The sequence below is a fragment of the Sinohyriopsis cumingii genome, chromosome 13 (genome assembly GCF_028554795.1).
Source record: "Sinohyriopsis cumingii isolate HCF-2022 chromosome 13, ASM2855479v2, whole genome shotgun sequence".
Lineage (NCBI taxonomy): Eukaryota > Metazoa > Mollusca > Bivalvia > Unionida > Unionidae > Sinohyriopsis > Sinohyriopsis cumingii.
The window spans coordinates 75,967,483-75,985,205 of NC_142973.1; the positions used below are offsets into that span (position 1 = coordinate 75,967,483).

At 39.7% G+C, this 17,723-nt stretch overlaps 1 protein-coding gene across 1 annotated transcript in view; it reads left to right on the plus strand.

Moving 5' to 3' along the window:
- Positions 1–17,723, plus strand: part of LOC149785844 (putative arginine--tRNA ligase, mitochondrial) — a 95,470-nt gene that overhangs the window by 33,965 nt on the left and 43,782 nt on the right. Inside the window, exon 9 of the mRNA XM_089979805.1 lies at positions 13,617–13,690. Coding sequence (XP_089835931.1) covers positions 13,617–13,690 — 74 coding nt within the window. The remainder of the gene's footprint in view (positions 1–13,616; positions 13,691–17,723) is intronic.

The following is a 17,723-nucleotide window of genomic DNA, read 5'->3' on the forward strand; positions in this document are numbered from 1 at the left end:
ACTCTGTATCAGTACATCCACCTATCCATGTATGCTGTATCAGTACATCCACCCATCCATGTATGCTGTATCAGTACATCCACCCATCCATGTATGCTGTATCAGTACATCCACTCATCCATGTACTCTGTATCAGTACATCCACCTATCCATGTGTGCTGTATCAGTACATCCACTCATCCATGTACTCTGTATCAGTACATCCACCTATCCATGTATGCTGTATCAGTACATCCACCCATCCATGTATGCTGTATCAGTACATCCACCCATCAATGTATGCTGTATCAGTACATCCACCCATCCATGTATGCTGTATCAGTACATCCACTCATCCATGTACTCTGTATCAGTACATCCACCCATCCATGTATGCTGTATCAGTACATCCACTCATCCAAATATGCTGTATCAGTACATCCACCCATCCATGTATGCTGTATCAGTACATCCACCCATCCATGTATGCTGTATCAGTACATCCACCCATCCATGTACTCTGTATCAGTACATCCACCCATCCATGTACACTGTGTCAGTACATCCACTCATCTTTGTACACTTTAACAATGCATCCACACCTCCTTGTACACTGTTACAATGCATCCACACATCCTTGTACACAATTACAATGCATCCACACATCCTTGTACACTGTATCAGTACATCTACACATCCTTGTACACTTTAACAATGCATCCACACATCCTTGTACACTGTATCATTACAGCCACCCATTCATATATTCGCTGTCAGTACATCCACCTATCCTTGTACACTGTATCAGTACATCCACCCATCCATGTATGCTGTATCAGTACATCCACTCATCCGTGTACACTGTATCAGTACATCCACCCATCCATGTATACTGTATCAGTACATCCACTCATCCTTGTACACTTTAACAATGCATCCACACATCCTTGTACACTGTTTCAATGCATCCACACATCCTTATACACTGTTACAATGCATCCACCCATCCATGTATGCTGTATCAGTACATCCACTCATCCATGTATGCTGTATCAGTGCATCCACTCAATCTATGTATGCTGTATCAGTACATCCACCCATCCATGTCCACTGTATCAGTACATCCACTCAATCTATGTATGCTGTATCAGTACATCCACCCATCCATGTATGCTGTATCAGTACATCCACTCATCCATGTATGCTGTATCAGTACATCTACTCATCCATGTATGTTGTATCAGTACATCCACACATCTGTGTATGCTGTATCATTCCATCCACTCATCCATGTACACTGTATCAGTACATCCACTCATCCATGTATGCTGTATCAGTACATCCAACCATCCATGTATGCTGTATCAGTACATCCACTCAATCTATGTATGCTGTATCATTACATCCACCCATCCATGTATGTTGTATCAGTACATGCACTCATCCATGTATGCTGTATTAGTGCATCCACTCAGTCCATGTATGCTGTATCAGTACATCCACGCATCCATGTATGATGTATCAGTATATCCACTCATCCATGTATGCTGTGTCAGTACATCCACCCATCCATGTATGCTGTATCAGTGCATCCACTCATCCATGTATGCTGTATCAGTGCATCCACTCATCCATGTATGCTGTATCAGTGCATCCACTCATCCATGTATGCTGTATAAGTGCATCCACTCATCCATGTATGCTGTATCAGTGCATCCACTCATCCATGTATGCTGTATCAGTACATCCACTCATCCATGTATGCTGTATCAGTCCATCCACCCATCTGTGTATGCTGTATCAGTACATCCACTCATCCATGTATGCTGTATCAGTACATCCACCCATCCATGTACACTGTATCAGTACATCAACTCGTCCATGTATGCTGTATCAGTGCATCCACTTATCCAAATATCCTGTATCAGTGCATCCACTCAGTCCATATATGCTGTATCAGTACATCCACTCATCCATGTATGATGTATCAGTACATCCACTCATCCATGTATGCTGTATCAGTACATCCACCCATCCATGTATGCTTTATCAGTGCATCCACTCATCCATGTATGCTGTATCAGTGCATCAACTCATCCATGTATGCTGTATCAGTAGATCCACACATCCATGTATGCTGTATCAGTGCATCCACTCAATCTATGTATGCTGTATCAGTACATCCACTCATCCATGTATGCTGTATCAGTACATCCACCCATCCATGTATGCTGTATCAGTACATCCACTCATCCATGTATGCTGTATCAGTGCATCCACTTATCCAAATATGCTGTATCCGTGCATCCACTCAGTCCATGTATGCTGTATCAGTACATACTCATCCATGTACTCTGTATCAGTACATCCACTCATCCATGTATGCTGTATCAGTACATCCACCCATCCATGTATGCTGTATCAGTGCATCCACTCATCCATGTATGCTGTATCAGTGCATCCACTCATCCATGTATGCTGTATCAGTAGATCCACTCATCCATGTATGCTGTATCAATGCATCCACTCAATATATGTATGCTGTATCAGTACATCCAGTCATCCATGTATGCTGTATCAGTACATCCACTCATCCATGTATGCTGTATCAGTACATCCACTCATCCATGTATGCTGTATCAGTACATCCACCCATCCATGTATGCTGTATCAGTGCATCCGCTCATCCATGTATGCTGTATCAGTGCATCCACTCATCCATATAAGCTGTATCAGTACATCCACCCATCCATGTATGCTGTATCAGTGCATCCACTCATCTATGCATGCTGAATCCGTACATCCATTCATCCATGTATGCTGTATCAGTACATCCACTCAATCTATGTATGCTGTATCAGTACATCCACCCATCTGTGTATGTTGTATCAGTACATCCACTCATCCATGTATGCTGTATTAGTGCATCCACTCAGTCCATGTATGCTGTATCAGTACATCCACCCATCCATGTATGCTGTATCAGTGCATCCACTCATCCATGTATGCTGTATCAGTGCATCCACTCATCCATGTATGCTGTATCAGTACATCCACTCATCTATGGATGCTGTATCAGTGCATCCACTCAATCTATGTATGTTGTATCAGTACATCCACTCATCCATGTATACTGTGTCAGTACATCCACTCATGTATGTATGCTGTATCAGTACATCCACTCATCCATGTATGCTGTATCAGTAGATCCACCCATCCATGTATGCTGTATCAGTACATCCACTCATCCATGTATGCTGTATCAGTACATCCACTCATCCATGTATACTGTATCAGTACATCCACTCATCTATGTATGCTGTATCAGTACATCCACCCATCCATGTATACTGTATCAGTACATCCAATCATCTATGTATGCTGTATCAGTACATCCACTCATCCATGTATGCTGTATCAGTAGATCCACCCATCCATGTATGCTGCATCAGTACATCCACTCATCCATGTATGCTGTATCAGTACATCCACTCATCCATGTATGCTGTATCAGTACATCCACCCATCCATGTGCACTGTATCAGTCCATCTACCCATCCATGTATGCTGTATCAGTGCATCCGCTCATCCATGTATGCTGTATCAGTGCATCCACCCATCCATGTATGCTGTATCAGTGCATCCACTCATCCATGTATGCTGTATCAGTGCATCCACTCATCCATGTATGCTGTATCAGTACATCCACTCATCTATGTATGCTGTATCAGTGCATCCACTCAATCTATGTATGTTGTATCAGTACATCCACTCATCCATGTATACTGTATCAGTACATCCACTCATGTATGTATGCTGTATCAGTACATCCACTCATCCATGTATGCTGTATCAGTAGATCCACCCATCCATGTATGCTGTATCAGTACATCCACTCATCCATGTATGCTGTATCAGTACATCCACCCATCCATGTATACTGATTCAGTACATCCACCCATCCATGTATACTGTATCAGTACATCCACTCATCTATGTATGCTGTATCAGTACATCCACTCATCCATGTATGCTGTATCAGTAGATCCACCCATCCATGTATGCTGTATCAGTACATCCACCCATCCATGTATGCTGTATCAGTGCATCCACTCATCCATGTATGCTGTATCAGTGCATCCACTCATCCATGTATGCTGTATCAGTACATCCACTCATCTATGGATGCTGTATCAGTGCATCCACTCTATCTATGTATGTTGTATCAGTACATCCACTCATCCATGTATACTGTGTCAGTACATCCACTCATGTATGTATGCTGTATCAGTACATCCACTCATCCATGTATGCTGTATCAGTAGATCCACCCATCCATGTATGCTGTATCAGTACATCCACTCATCCATGTATGCTGTATCAGTACATCCACTCATCTATGGATGCTGTATCAGTGCATCCACTCTATCTATGTATGTTGTATCAGTACATCCACTCATCCATGTATACTGTGTCAGTACATCCACTCATGTATGTATGCTGTATCAGTACATCCACTCATCCATGTATGCTGTATCAGTAGATCCACCCATCCATGTATGCTGTATCAGTACATCCACTCATCCATGTATGCTGTATCAGTACATCCACTCATCCATGTATACTGTATCAGTACATCCACTCATCCATGTATGCTGTATCAGTACATCCACTCATCCATGTATGCTGTATCAGTAGATCCACCCATCCATGTATGCTGTATCAGTACATCCACTCATCCATGTATGCTGTATCAGTACATCCACCCATCCATGTATACTGTATCAGTACATCCACTCATCTATGTATGCTGTATCAGTACATCCACTCATCCATGTATGCTGTATCAGTAGATCCACCCATCCATGTATGCTGCATCAGTACATCCACTCATCCATGTATGCTGTATCAGTACATCCACTCATCCATGTATGCTGTATCAGTACATCCACCCATCCATGTGCACTGTATCAGTCCATCTACCCATCCATGTATGCTGTATCAGTGCATCCGCTCATCCATGTATGCTGTATCAGTGCATCCACCCATCCATGTATGCTGTATCAGTGCATCCACTCATCCATGTATGCTGTATCAGTGCATCCACTCATCCATGTATGCTGTATCAGTACATCCACTCATCCATGTATGCTGTATCAGTGCATCCACTCAATCTATGTATGTTGTATCAGTACATCCACTCATCCATGTATACTGTATCAGTACATCCACTCATGTATGTATGCTGTATCAGTACATCCACTCATCCATGTATGCTGTATCAGTAGATCCACCCATCGATGTATGCTGTATCAGTACATCCACTCATCCATGTATGCTGTATCAGTACATCCACCCATCCATGTATACTGTATCAGTACATCCACCCATCCATGTATACTGTATCAGTACATCCACTCATCTGTGTATGCTGTATCAGTACATCCACTCATCCATGTATGCTGTATCAGTAGATCCACCCATCCATGTATGCTGTATCAGTACATCCACTCATCCATGTATGCTGTATCAGTACATCCACTCATCCATGTATGCTGTATCAGTACATCCACCCATCCATGTACACTGTATCAGTACATCAACTCATCCATGTATGCTGTATCAGTGCATCCACTTATCCAAATATGCTGTATCAGTGCATCCACTCAGTCCATGTATGCTGTATCAGTACATCCACTCATCCATGTATGATGTATCAGTACATCCACTCATCCATGTATGCTGTATCAGTACATCCACCCATCCATGTACACTGTATCAGTACATCAACTCATCCATGTATGCTGTATCAGTGCATCCACTTATCCAAATATGCTGTATCAGTGCATCCACTCAGTCCATGTATGCTGTGTCAGTGCATCCACTCATCCATGTATGCTGTATCAGTGCATCCACTCATTCATGTATGCTGTATCAGTACATCCACTCATCTATCTATGCTGTATCAGTACATCCACTCAATCCATGTATGCTGTATCAGTGCATCTGCTCATCCATGTATGCTGTATCAGTGCATCCACTCATCCATATATGCTGTATCAGTACATCTGCCCATCCATGTACACTGTATCAGTACATCCACTCATCCATGTATGCTGTATCAGTCCATCTACCCATCCATATATGCTGTATCAGTGCATCCGCTCATCCATGTATGCTGTATCAGTGCATCCACTGATCCATATATGCTGTATCAGTACATCCACCCATCCATGTATGCTGTATCAGTGCATCCACTCATCAATGCATGCTGTATCCGTACATCCACTCATCCATGTATGCTGTATCAGTACATCCACTCAATCTATGTATGCTGTATCAGTACATCCACCCGTCCATGTATGCTGTATCAGTACATCCACTCATCCATGTATGATGTATCAGTACATCCACTCATCCATGTATGCTGTATCAGTACATCCACCCATCCAAGTATGCTGTATCAGTGCATCCACTCATCCATGTACGCTGTATCAGTGCATCCACTCAATCTATGTATGCTGTATCTGTACATCCACTCATCCATGTATGCTGTATCAGTGCATCCACTCATCCATGTATGCTGTATCAGTGCATCCACTCATCCATGTATGCTGTATCAGTACATCCACTCATCTATGTATGCTGTATCAGTGCATCCACTCAATCTATGTATGTTGTATCAGTACATCCACTCATCCATGTATACTGTATCAGTACATCCACTCATGTATGTATGCTGTATCAGTACATCCACTCATCCATGTATGCTGTATCAGTAGATCCACCGATCCATGTATGCTGTATCAGTACATCCACTCATCCATGTATGCTGTATCAGTACATCCACCCATCCATGTATACTGATTCAGTACATCCACCCATCCATGTATACTGTATCAGTACATCCACTCATCTATGTATGCTGTATCAGTACATCCACTCATCCATGTATGCTGTATCAGTAGATCCACCCATCCATGTATGCTGTATCAGTACATCCACCCATCCATGTATGCTGTATCAGTGCATCCACTCATCCATGTATGCTGTATCAGTGCATCCACTCATCCATGTATGCTGTATCAGTACATCCACTCATCTATGGATGCTGTATCAGTGCATCCACTCTATCTATGTATGTTGTATCAGTACATCCACTCATCCATGTATACTGTGTCAGTACATCCACTCATGTATGTATGCTGTATCAGTACATCCACTCATCCATGTATGCTGTATCAGTAGATCCACCCATCCATGTATGCTGTATCAGTACATCCACTCATCCATGTATGCTGTATCAGTACATCCACTCATCTATGGATGCTGTATCAGTGCATCCACTCTATCTATGTATGTTGTATCAGTACATCCACTCATCCATGTATACTGTGTCAGTACATCCACTCATGTATGTATGCTGTATCAGTACATCCACTCATCCATGTATGCTGTATCAGTAGATCCACCCATCCATGTATGCTGTATCAGTACATCCACTCATCCATGTATGCTGTATCAGTGCATCCACTCATCCATGTATGCTGTATCAGTACATCCACTCATCCATGTATGCTGTATCAGTGCATCCACTCAATCTATGTATGTTGTATCAGTACATCCACTCATCCATGTATACTGTATCAGTACATCCACTCATGTATGTATGCTGTATCAGTACATCCACTCATCCATGTATGCTGTATCAGTAGATCCACCCATCGATGTATGCTGTATCAGTACATCCACTCATCCATGTATGCTGTATCAGTACATCCACCCATCCATGTATACTGTATCAGTACATCCACCCATCCATGTATACTGTATCAGTACATCCACTCATCTGTGTATGCTGTATCAGTACATCCACTCATCCATGTATGCTGTATCAGTAGATCCACCCATCCATGTATGCTGTATCAGTACATCCACTCATCCATGTATGCTGTATCAGTACATCCACTCATCCATGTATGCTGTATCAGTACATCCACCCATCCATGTACACTGTATCAGTACATCAACTCATCCATGTATGCTGTATCAGTGCATCCACTTATCCAAATATGCTGTATCAGTGCATCCACTCAGTCCATGTATGCTGTATCAGTACATCCACTCATCCATGTATGATGTATCAGTACATCCACTCATCCATGTATGCTGTATCAGTACATCCACCCATCCATGTACACTGTATCAGTACATCAACTCATCCATGTATGCTGTATCAGTGCATCCACTTATCCAAATATGCTGTATCAGTGCATCCACTCAGTCCATGTATGCTGTGTCAGTGCATCCACTCATCCATGTATGCTGTATCAGTGCATCCACTCATTCATGTATGCTGTATCAGTACATCCACTCATCTATGTATGCTGTATCAGTACATCCACTCAATCCATGTATGCTGTATCAGTGCATCTGCTCATCCATGTATGCTGTATCAGTGCATCCACTCATCCATATATGCTGTATCAGTACATCTGCCCATCCATGTACACTGTATCAGTACATCCACTCATCCATGTATGCTGTATCAGTCCATCTACCCATCCATATATGCTGTATCAGTGCATCCGCTCATCCATGTATGCTGTATCAGTGCATCCACTGATCCATATATGCTGTATCAGTACATCCACCCATCCATGTATGCTGTATCAGTGCATCCACTCATCAATGCATGCTGTATCCGTACATCCACTCATCCATGTATGCTGTATCAGTACATCCACTCAATCTATGTATGCTGTATCAGTACATCCACCCGTCCATGTATGCTGTATCAGTACATCCACTCATCCATGTATGATGTATCAGTACATCCACTCATCCATGTATGCTGTATCAGTACATCCACCCATCCAAGTATGCTGTATCAGTGCATCCACTCATCCATGTACGCTGTATCAGTGCATCCACTCAATCTATGTATGCTGTATCTGTACATCCACTCATCCATGTATGCTGTATCAGTGCATCCACTCATCCATGTATGCTGTATCAGTGCATCCACTCATCCATGTATGCTGTATCAGTACATCCACTCATCTATGTATGCTGTATCAGTGCATCCACTCAATCTATGTATGTTGTATCAGTACATCCACTCATCCATGTATACTGTATCAGTACATCCACTCATGTATGTATGCTGTATCAGTACATCCACTCATCCATGTATGCTGTATCAGTAGATCCACCGATCCATGTATGCTGTATCAGTACATCCACTCATCCATGTATGCTGTATCAGTACATCCACCCATCCATGTATACTGATTCAGTACATCCACCCATCCATGTATACTGTATCAGTACATCCACTCATCTATGTATGCTGTATCAGTACATCCACTCATCCATGTATGCTGTATCAGTAGATCCACCCATCCATGTATGCTGTATCAGTACATCCACCCATCCATGTATGCTGTATCAGTGCATCCACTCATCCATGTATGCTGTATCAGTGCATCCACTCATCCATGTATGCTGTATCAGTACATCCACTCATCTATGGATGCTGTATCAGTGCATCCACTCTATCTATGTATGTTGTATCAGTACATCCACTCATCCATGTATACTGTGTCAGTACATCCACTCATGTATGTATGCTGTATCAGTACATCCACTCATCCATGTATGCTGTATCAGTAGATCCACCCATCCATGTATGCTGTATCAGTACATCCACTCATCCATGTATGCTGTATCAGTACATCCACTCATCTATGGATGCTGTATCAGTGCATCCACTCTATCTATGTATGTTGTATCAGTACATCCACTCATCCATGTATACTGTGTCAGTACATCCACTCATGTATGTATGCTGTATCAGTACATCCACTCATCCATGTATGCTGTATCAGTAGATCCACCCATCCATGTATGCTGTATCAGTACATCCACTCATCCATGTATGCTGTATCAGTACATCCACTCATCCATGTATACTGTATCAGTACATCCACTCATCCATGTATGCTGTATCAGTACATCCACTCATCCATGTATGCTGTATCAGTAGATCCACCCATCCATGTATGCTGTATCAGTACATCCACTCATCCATGTATGCTGTATCAGTACATCCACCCATCCATGTATACTGTATCAGTACATCCACTCATCTATGTATGCTGTATCAGTACATCCACTCATCCATGTATGCTGTATCAGTAGATCCACCCATCCATGTATGCTGCATCAGTACATCCACTCATCCATGTATGCTGTATCAGTACATCCACTCATCCATGTATGCTGTATCAGTACATCCACCCATCCATGTGCACTGTATCAGTTCATCTACCCATCCATGTATGCTGTATCAGTGCATCTGCTCATCCATGTATGCTGTATCAGTGCATCCACCCATCCATGTATGCTGTATCAGTGCATCCACTCATCCATGTATGCTGTATCAGTGCATCCACTCATCCATGTATGCTGTATCAGTACATCCACTCATCTATGTATGCTGTATCAGTGCATCCACTCAATCTATGTATGTTGTATCAGTACATCCACTCATCCATGTATACTGTATCAGTACATCCACTCATGTATGTATGCTGTATCAGTACATCCACTCATCCATGTATGCTGTATCAGTAGATCCACCCATCGATGTATGCTGTATCAGTACATCCACTCATCCATGTATGCTGTATCAGTACATCCACCCATCCATGTATACTGTATCAGTACATCCACCCATCCATGTATACTGTATCAGTACATCCACTCATCTGTGTATGCTGTATCAGTACATCCACTCATCCATGTATGCTGTATCAGTAGATCCACCCATCCATGTATGCTGTATCAGTACATCCACTCATCCATGTATGCTGTATCAGTAGATCCACTCATCCATGTATGCTGTATCAGTACATCCACCCATCCATGTACACTGTATCAGTACATCAACTCATCCATGTATGCTGTATCAGTGCATCCACTTATCCAAATATGCTGTATCAGTGCATCCACTCAGTCCATGTATGCTGTATCAGTACATCCACTCATCCATGTATGATGTATCAGTACATCCACTCATCCATGTATGCTGTATCAGTACATCCACCCATCCATGTACACTGTATCAGTACATCAACTCATCCATGTATGCTGTATCAGTGCATCCACTTATCCAAATATGCTGTATCAGTGCATCCACTCAGTCCATGTATGCTGTGTCAGTGCATCCACTCATCCATGTATGCTGTATCAGTGCATCCACTCATTCATGTATGCTGTATCAGTACATCCACTCATCTATGTATGCTGTATCAGTACATCCACTCAATCCATGTATGCTGTATCAGTGCATCTGCTCATCCATGTATGCTGTATCAGTGCATCCACTCATCCATATATGCTGTATCAGTACATCTGCCCATCCATGTACACTGTATCAGTACATCCACTCATCCATGTATGCTGTATCAGTCCATCTACCCATCCATATATGCTGTATCAGTGCATCCGCTCATCCATGTATGCTGTATCAGTGCATCCACTGATCCATATATGCTGTATCAGTACATCCACCCATCCATGTATGCTGTATCAGTGCATCCACTCATCAATGCATGCTGTATCCGTACATCCACTCATCCATGTATGCTGTATCAGTACATCCACTCAATCTATGTATGCTGTATCAGTACATCCACCCGTCCATGTATGCTGTATCAGTACATCCACTCATCCATGTATGATGTATCAGTACATCCACTCATCCATGTATGCTGTATCAGTACATCCACCCATCCAAGTATGCTGTATCAGTGCATCCACTCATCCATGTACGCTGTATCAGTGCATCCACTCAATCTATGTATGCTGTATCTGTACATCCACTCATCCATGTATGCTGTATCAGTACATCCACTCATCCATGTATGCTGTATCAGTACATCCACTCATCCATGTATGCTGTATCAGTACATCCACCCATCCATGTATGCTGTATCAGTACATCCACTCATCCATGTATGCTGTGTCAGTACATCTACCCATCCATGTACACTGTATCAATACATCCCCACATCTATGTACTCTGTATCAGTCCATCCACCCATCCATGTATGCTGTATCAGTGCATCCGCTCATCCATGTATGCTGTATGAGTGCATCCACTCATCCATATATGCTGTATCAGTACATCCACCCATCCATGTATGCTGTATCAGTGCATCCACTCATCTATGCATGCTGTATCCGTACATCCACCCATCCATGTATGCTGTATCAGTACATCCACCCATCCATGTATGCTGTATCAGTACATCCAGTCATCATTGAACACTGTATCAATACATCCACCTACCCATGTACATTGTACCAATGCATCCACAACCAATCGTTTTGACTTATATACAGAATTGTGTGTTCTGATTGTGATTGATGTCAACATGCTCTGCTTTCAAACTGTATACACTTATAGTCCAAAATTTGCCATGACTGTGATTGCCATACAGCCCATGCGACAGTGGAGATTTCATTGCCACAAAAACACTGTTCACTAATCAAAAGTAAATTGTAACAGGTAAATATAATTTCAACTAGTTAACAAGACAAAATGTCTTGTTAACTAGTTGAAATGATATTTACCTGTTAATATATAATTTTACTTTTTCTGTATAAAAGTCAAAACAATTGGTTCTTCATTGTTTACCACGGTAGAAGAGGCAGTAGCCATACCAAAAGAAATGTGGTGGTGATGATCCTTTCCTGGCGTACACATTGATGTTAAGACACCTATTAAGTAAGGTTATTTATAAACTCCTTATTTTGGTTATATATTCTCTTCTACACCCTGTTTAAAGATGCTGTTTACAAGGGAAAAATTGTTTGGTCCCTTGAGTGACCTTTGTACACCAGTTTCATTTAACAGTGAAACCTTTCTTTAAAGTCCTTTAAACAACCACAAATTATGTCATTGATGTATAGGTGTCTATTAAGTGACCTCAAAACTATATCATTAATATACTGGTGGCAGTTATACAGAGATTAAAAATGGTTTGAAATATAAGAAAAAGAACCAGTGTTATACCATATATACTTAATTTTAAGTTGAGTCCTATTGCAAACTGCACAGACCCAGATCTGCCAATACATCATGTGATGGCAGATCAGAGTCCATGAAGTTTGTCAGGAGTAATCAGTAGAACAGACAACATAGACCTTGATCTGCTGGCACATTTTGAAATGACAGATCAATGTCTGTGTTTTTTGCAGTTCAACTAGACTTGCGAGCAAGGCTACTGGTGTTCTGCTTTAGTAGCATAGAGGTCTCTACTGTGGTCATTTTTTGCTATCTTTATGGTATCGTTTAAAGCTCAGAAATTGTTATTTCAGCCATGTAAGGTTTTACTATATTTATGGTTTCATTTAGAGCTTACAAACTTATTTCTGCCATGCCAGGTTTTACTACATTTATCATTTTACAAACTGTATTTCTACCATGTAAGGTACTAATTTTTTTTTTTGGGGGGGGGGCAGGTTGTATGAAAGATTTTAATGCATAATGTATAACATTTACATGCAGAATGACACAATTATCATAATTTAACATTGGTTTTTGTTTTTGGTTTTCTGTTGGTCAGGAGATCCTGAGCTTCTTAACTTGTGGCAGAAGTTTAGAGAAATGAGCATAGAAAATTACAGCAAAGTTTATGAGGTAGGAGAAACATAGGTTTGATTAAGTTGGAACTCTATTTATGTCACATGCAGAACAAATTCTTAAAACTTTCTGTAATATCAGAACTTTTTGTGGGGAATCAGTTTTTGAGGTTTTCATTGTTGCCTCAGCCATGAATTTAAAGGCACAGTGAAAAAAAAAATCCACATGATGTTGACACAAGGGACCTTTTCTTACAGTGTTTCATTCTTAAAGACAAATAATGCTGCTAGTACTTGATAAATCAAGATCAATACTGTAATCAGATAAGATCAATACTGTAATCAGATAAGATCAATACTGTAATCAGATAAGATCAATACTGTAATCAGATAAGATCAATACTATAATCAGATAAGATCAATACTGTAATCAGATAAGATCAATACTGTAATCAGATAAGATCAATACTGTAATCAGATAAGATCAATACTGTAATCAGATAAGATCAATACTGTAATCAGATAAGATCAATACTATAATCAGATAAGATCAATACTGTAATCAGATAAGATAAATACTGTAATCAGATAAGATCAGTACTGTAATCAGATAAGATCAATACTGTAATCAGATAAGATCAATACTGTAATCAGATAAGATAAATACTGTAATCAGATAAGATCAATACTATAATCAGATAAGATCAATACTGTAATCAGATAAGATCAATACTGTAATCAGATAAGATCAATACTGTAATCAGATAATAAAACATTAGCTTTGACATGTGTTTGTTTTATCTTAACCCTTTGAAAAAAGAAATATAAAGCATTTTATATTATTTCAATTCACACGTGAGATAAACAAGGAGAGAGAGGAAGGGGAAAAGCATAATGTGTGGGATAAATAAGGACAGAGAGGAATGAGTAAAGCATAAGGCACTGAAACATTAGTAATATTGAAAACAAAAGAAAGAATAATAAAATACTAGTGTATGAAAATTAAATTTAATACTTTTTCAGATCGATCCTTTGTTTGAGTACAGTTGTTTTGAAAAATTTAAATCCTCCTGAAGGTACATTTTATTTTTTATGTACAGTTTTAATCAGAAAGAATAGGCTGTAAAATACTAGAACTATTGCTTGACACACTATCTTTAATGAAATACTACGTACTTGTAGTAGAATATTAAAGTTCTTTACAGATTTCAGGACAAAGCCACCATATTAACATTGTGTTCAGAGTCTTATGGTACTCACAAATGTTGTCAGATAAAAAATCCCCAAACTGCAGAATTAAACAAGTCCAGGTTGCTCCAAACCACTGAATTATTTCCAATCTTTCATTCATTGTTGTGTGAGCTGCAATTATCCATTCAGTCTGAATTGGCTCGATTAATGAGGTTGCAAGTTTCACTAATACTGTGCACTGATCATCACCAGTAAGACCTTCCTTACCTGTGATGTCCTCCATGACCTGTTTATAGCATACCAGTTGTGGAAGTGTAATTTTATTTATTCCTTGTACATTTAATTATTGCCAAGTCTAGAAGTTTAAGTTGGCATGTAAATGAGGCAGCACAAGCAAAGGAGTGTTTCCAATATCTTTCAGTTTAGTTAGCTTCTTCACACTTTGGTGGCATTGGCTTTCTTTGATGTTGAACTCTTAGATGAAAACGTGTTGTATGTGTTGTTTTTGACAGTTGTTTTATTTGTGCTCATAGAGGTTGTGGAATTGTTTAAGTGTTATTGGCTGCATCGGCTTCCATTACGCTTTTGGTGTAATCATCATGCTTTTGTTCACCAAATTATGTTTTACACACCATGCTTTTTATATTCATGAAACAATTTTTTAAAAATAATAAAAAGTTGTTTTGGTTGGTTTTATTATCATCTCCTGAGTTTCACTCATAAATTGGAGAATATTCTTAAAAAGATGACTGCTGCATAAGATTAGCATAAGGGTACTTTCCTTATTTGCCATTTATAGCAACTGTAAATGACCCATTTCCAAGAAAACAGACGAGTTTCTTCAAATATGAATTTGCCACCTATAACAGCAATAATTATGCTCATACCTCCCTGGGGGTTTCGCTTATACATGTGGTAGTATTGTTTTAAACATTGAAGTGACCGCCATTTGATTTGGCTTAGCTTTATTCATATTTAATTTTTCTTTCTGAGTATTTGTAGAGGCTATGCCACAAAATTAAATACCAATTATTATGCACACTTTGACAGGCAAAACCTCATACCCATGAAAATGTGTTTTTTTAATACAAAGTATGAAGATTGAGCCCGAAAAAAATAAACGATATCACAGTATGTTACATAGTCACTTGTGAAGATGTTTACCAACCATTGGTAGTCTGTTAGATTGATGGGTGACCATTTATTTAGGACTCAAACCCAGGATTGCAAAGATGCAAGGCAAGCAGGAAACTACAGTGATACTCAGATCCAATTTGTGAATAGGACATTAGCATTGAATTCAGTTCGACAAACAATTTTACAGAGGTGTGTTAATTTTTATACTGAAAGGGTGGTTTTCTCAGATTTTAGGCAAACTGAATAATAATAATAATAATAATAATGACCTTATTTAAAGAGGGTAACACAATTAGCTAAAAACTAATCTACCTTGAGGCCCTCATACAAAGGAATTTATTTATTTAAGCTGCATCTCTGAAGCCACTGGATATATTGGGTTTGGAAGAAGGAAATAGAGTGGGCATTTCTAATCTCAACTGGAATACTATTCCAGAGCAGAGTTCCAGAGTATTGGAAACTTTTTTTAAATAACTCCTTATTTGGTTTGGGAATTTTATACTGTTTGGTAGACATGGATCGCAGGTGGGGAGTATTACCAGGTAGCCTATACTGGAATAGTGATTGTAAATATTCAGGAGCACTATTATGGGATATCCTGTACATTAATTTGGCTTTTCTCAAACAGATTCAGTCTTTAATAGGTAATATTTTTAACCTACCAGCTAAACTTTCCTTGCTTTCTTTCTGGATTGATATTAGCCCAAATGCTCTTTTTTGAAGATGTGCCAGCTTTGCTATGTTTTTATCATTTGAATTACCCCATACTGTACTACAGTAGTCCAAATAGGGTTGTATGTAACTGTTATAAAATAGTTTTCTGTGCCTTTCAGGGAGAAAATGTCTTATCCTACTGAGAAGCCATAAACGTGAATTGACTTTTTTACTGATATGTTTGATATGTTCAGTCCATGATAGGTTATTATCTACCAGAACACCAAGTAGTCTATCATGACAGACCATTTGCAGATTTTTATCCTTCCATGTCAGACATAGTTCATCACTATCAAGATTTGTCTTTCTTTGCCGTGTTGAGCTAAGTAATATTTTAGTTTTTCCAGTATTTACCACCATGCCATTACATGTGCACCAGTTTTCCAGTTTGTTTAGGGCATTCTGTAAAGAAATTTTGAGTTCATGCTTTGTGTTTGGATGTCTGACAGTGTTGTGTCATCTGCATAGAGATCTGTAGATGATATTGAGTCTCTTAGTAAAAGTGGTAGGTCATTAATAAATAAAATGAACAGTAATGGACCTAAAATTGAGCCTTGTGATACTCCATGTCTGATTGTTTCAGGTTCAGACAGAACATTATTTATGTAAACATGTTGTGTTCTCTCATTTAAGTAACAAGTAAACCATCTAATTGTTCTTTCATCACACTGGTAGATTTTCATTTTCTTCAAAAGGATTTCATGATCCACCATGTCAAAAGCTTTCCTGAAATCTACACAGTTCCTATTATTCTACCTTGGTCAAGTGCTTGAAACCATTTATCAGTTAGGGAGATCAAGGCAGTCTCACAGGAATGGTTCTGTCTAAAGCCTGATTGATTAGGGTGTAACAGCAAGTGTTTGGTTAAATATGACATGAATGAGTCATGGACATGTTTTTCAATCAATTTTGACAAGTTTGGTAGTATTGAGATTGGTTGGTAGTTATCAGCATCATCCTTAGAACCAGATTTGTGAATAGGAGTTACTTTTGCAGTTTTCCATATTTTGGGGACAGATGAGGTTGCAATACTTAAATTAATTATGAAT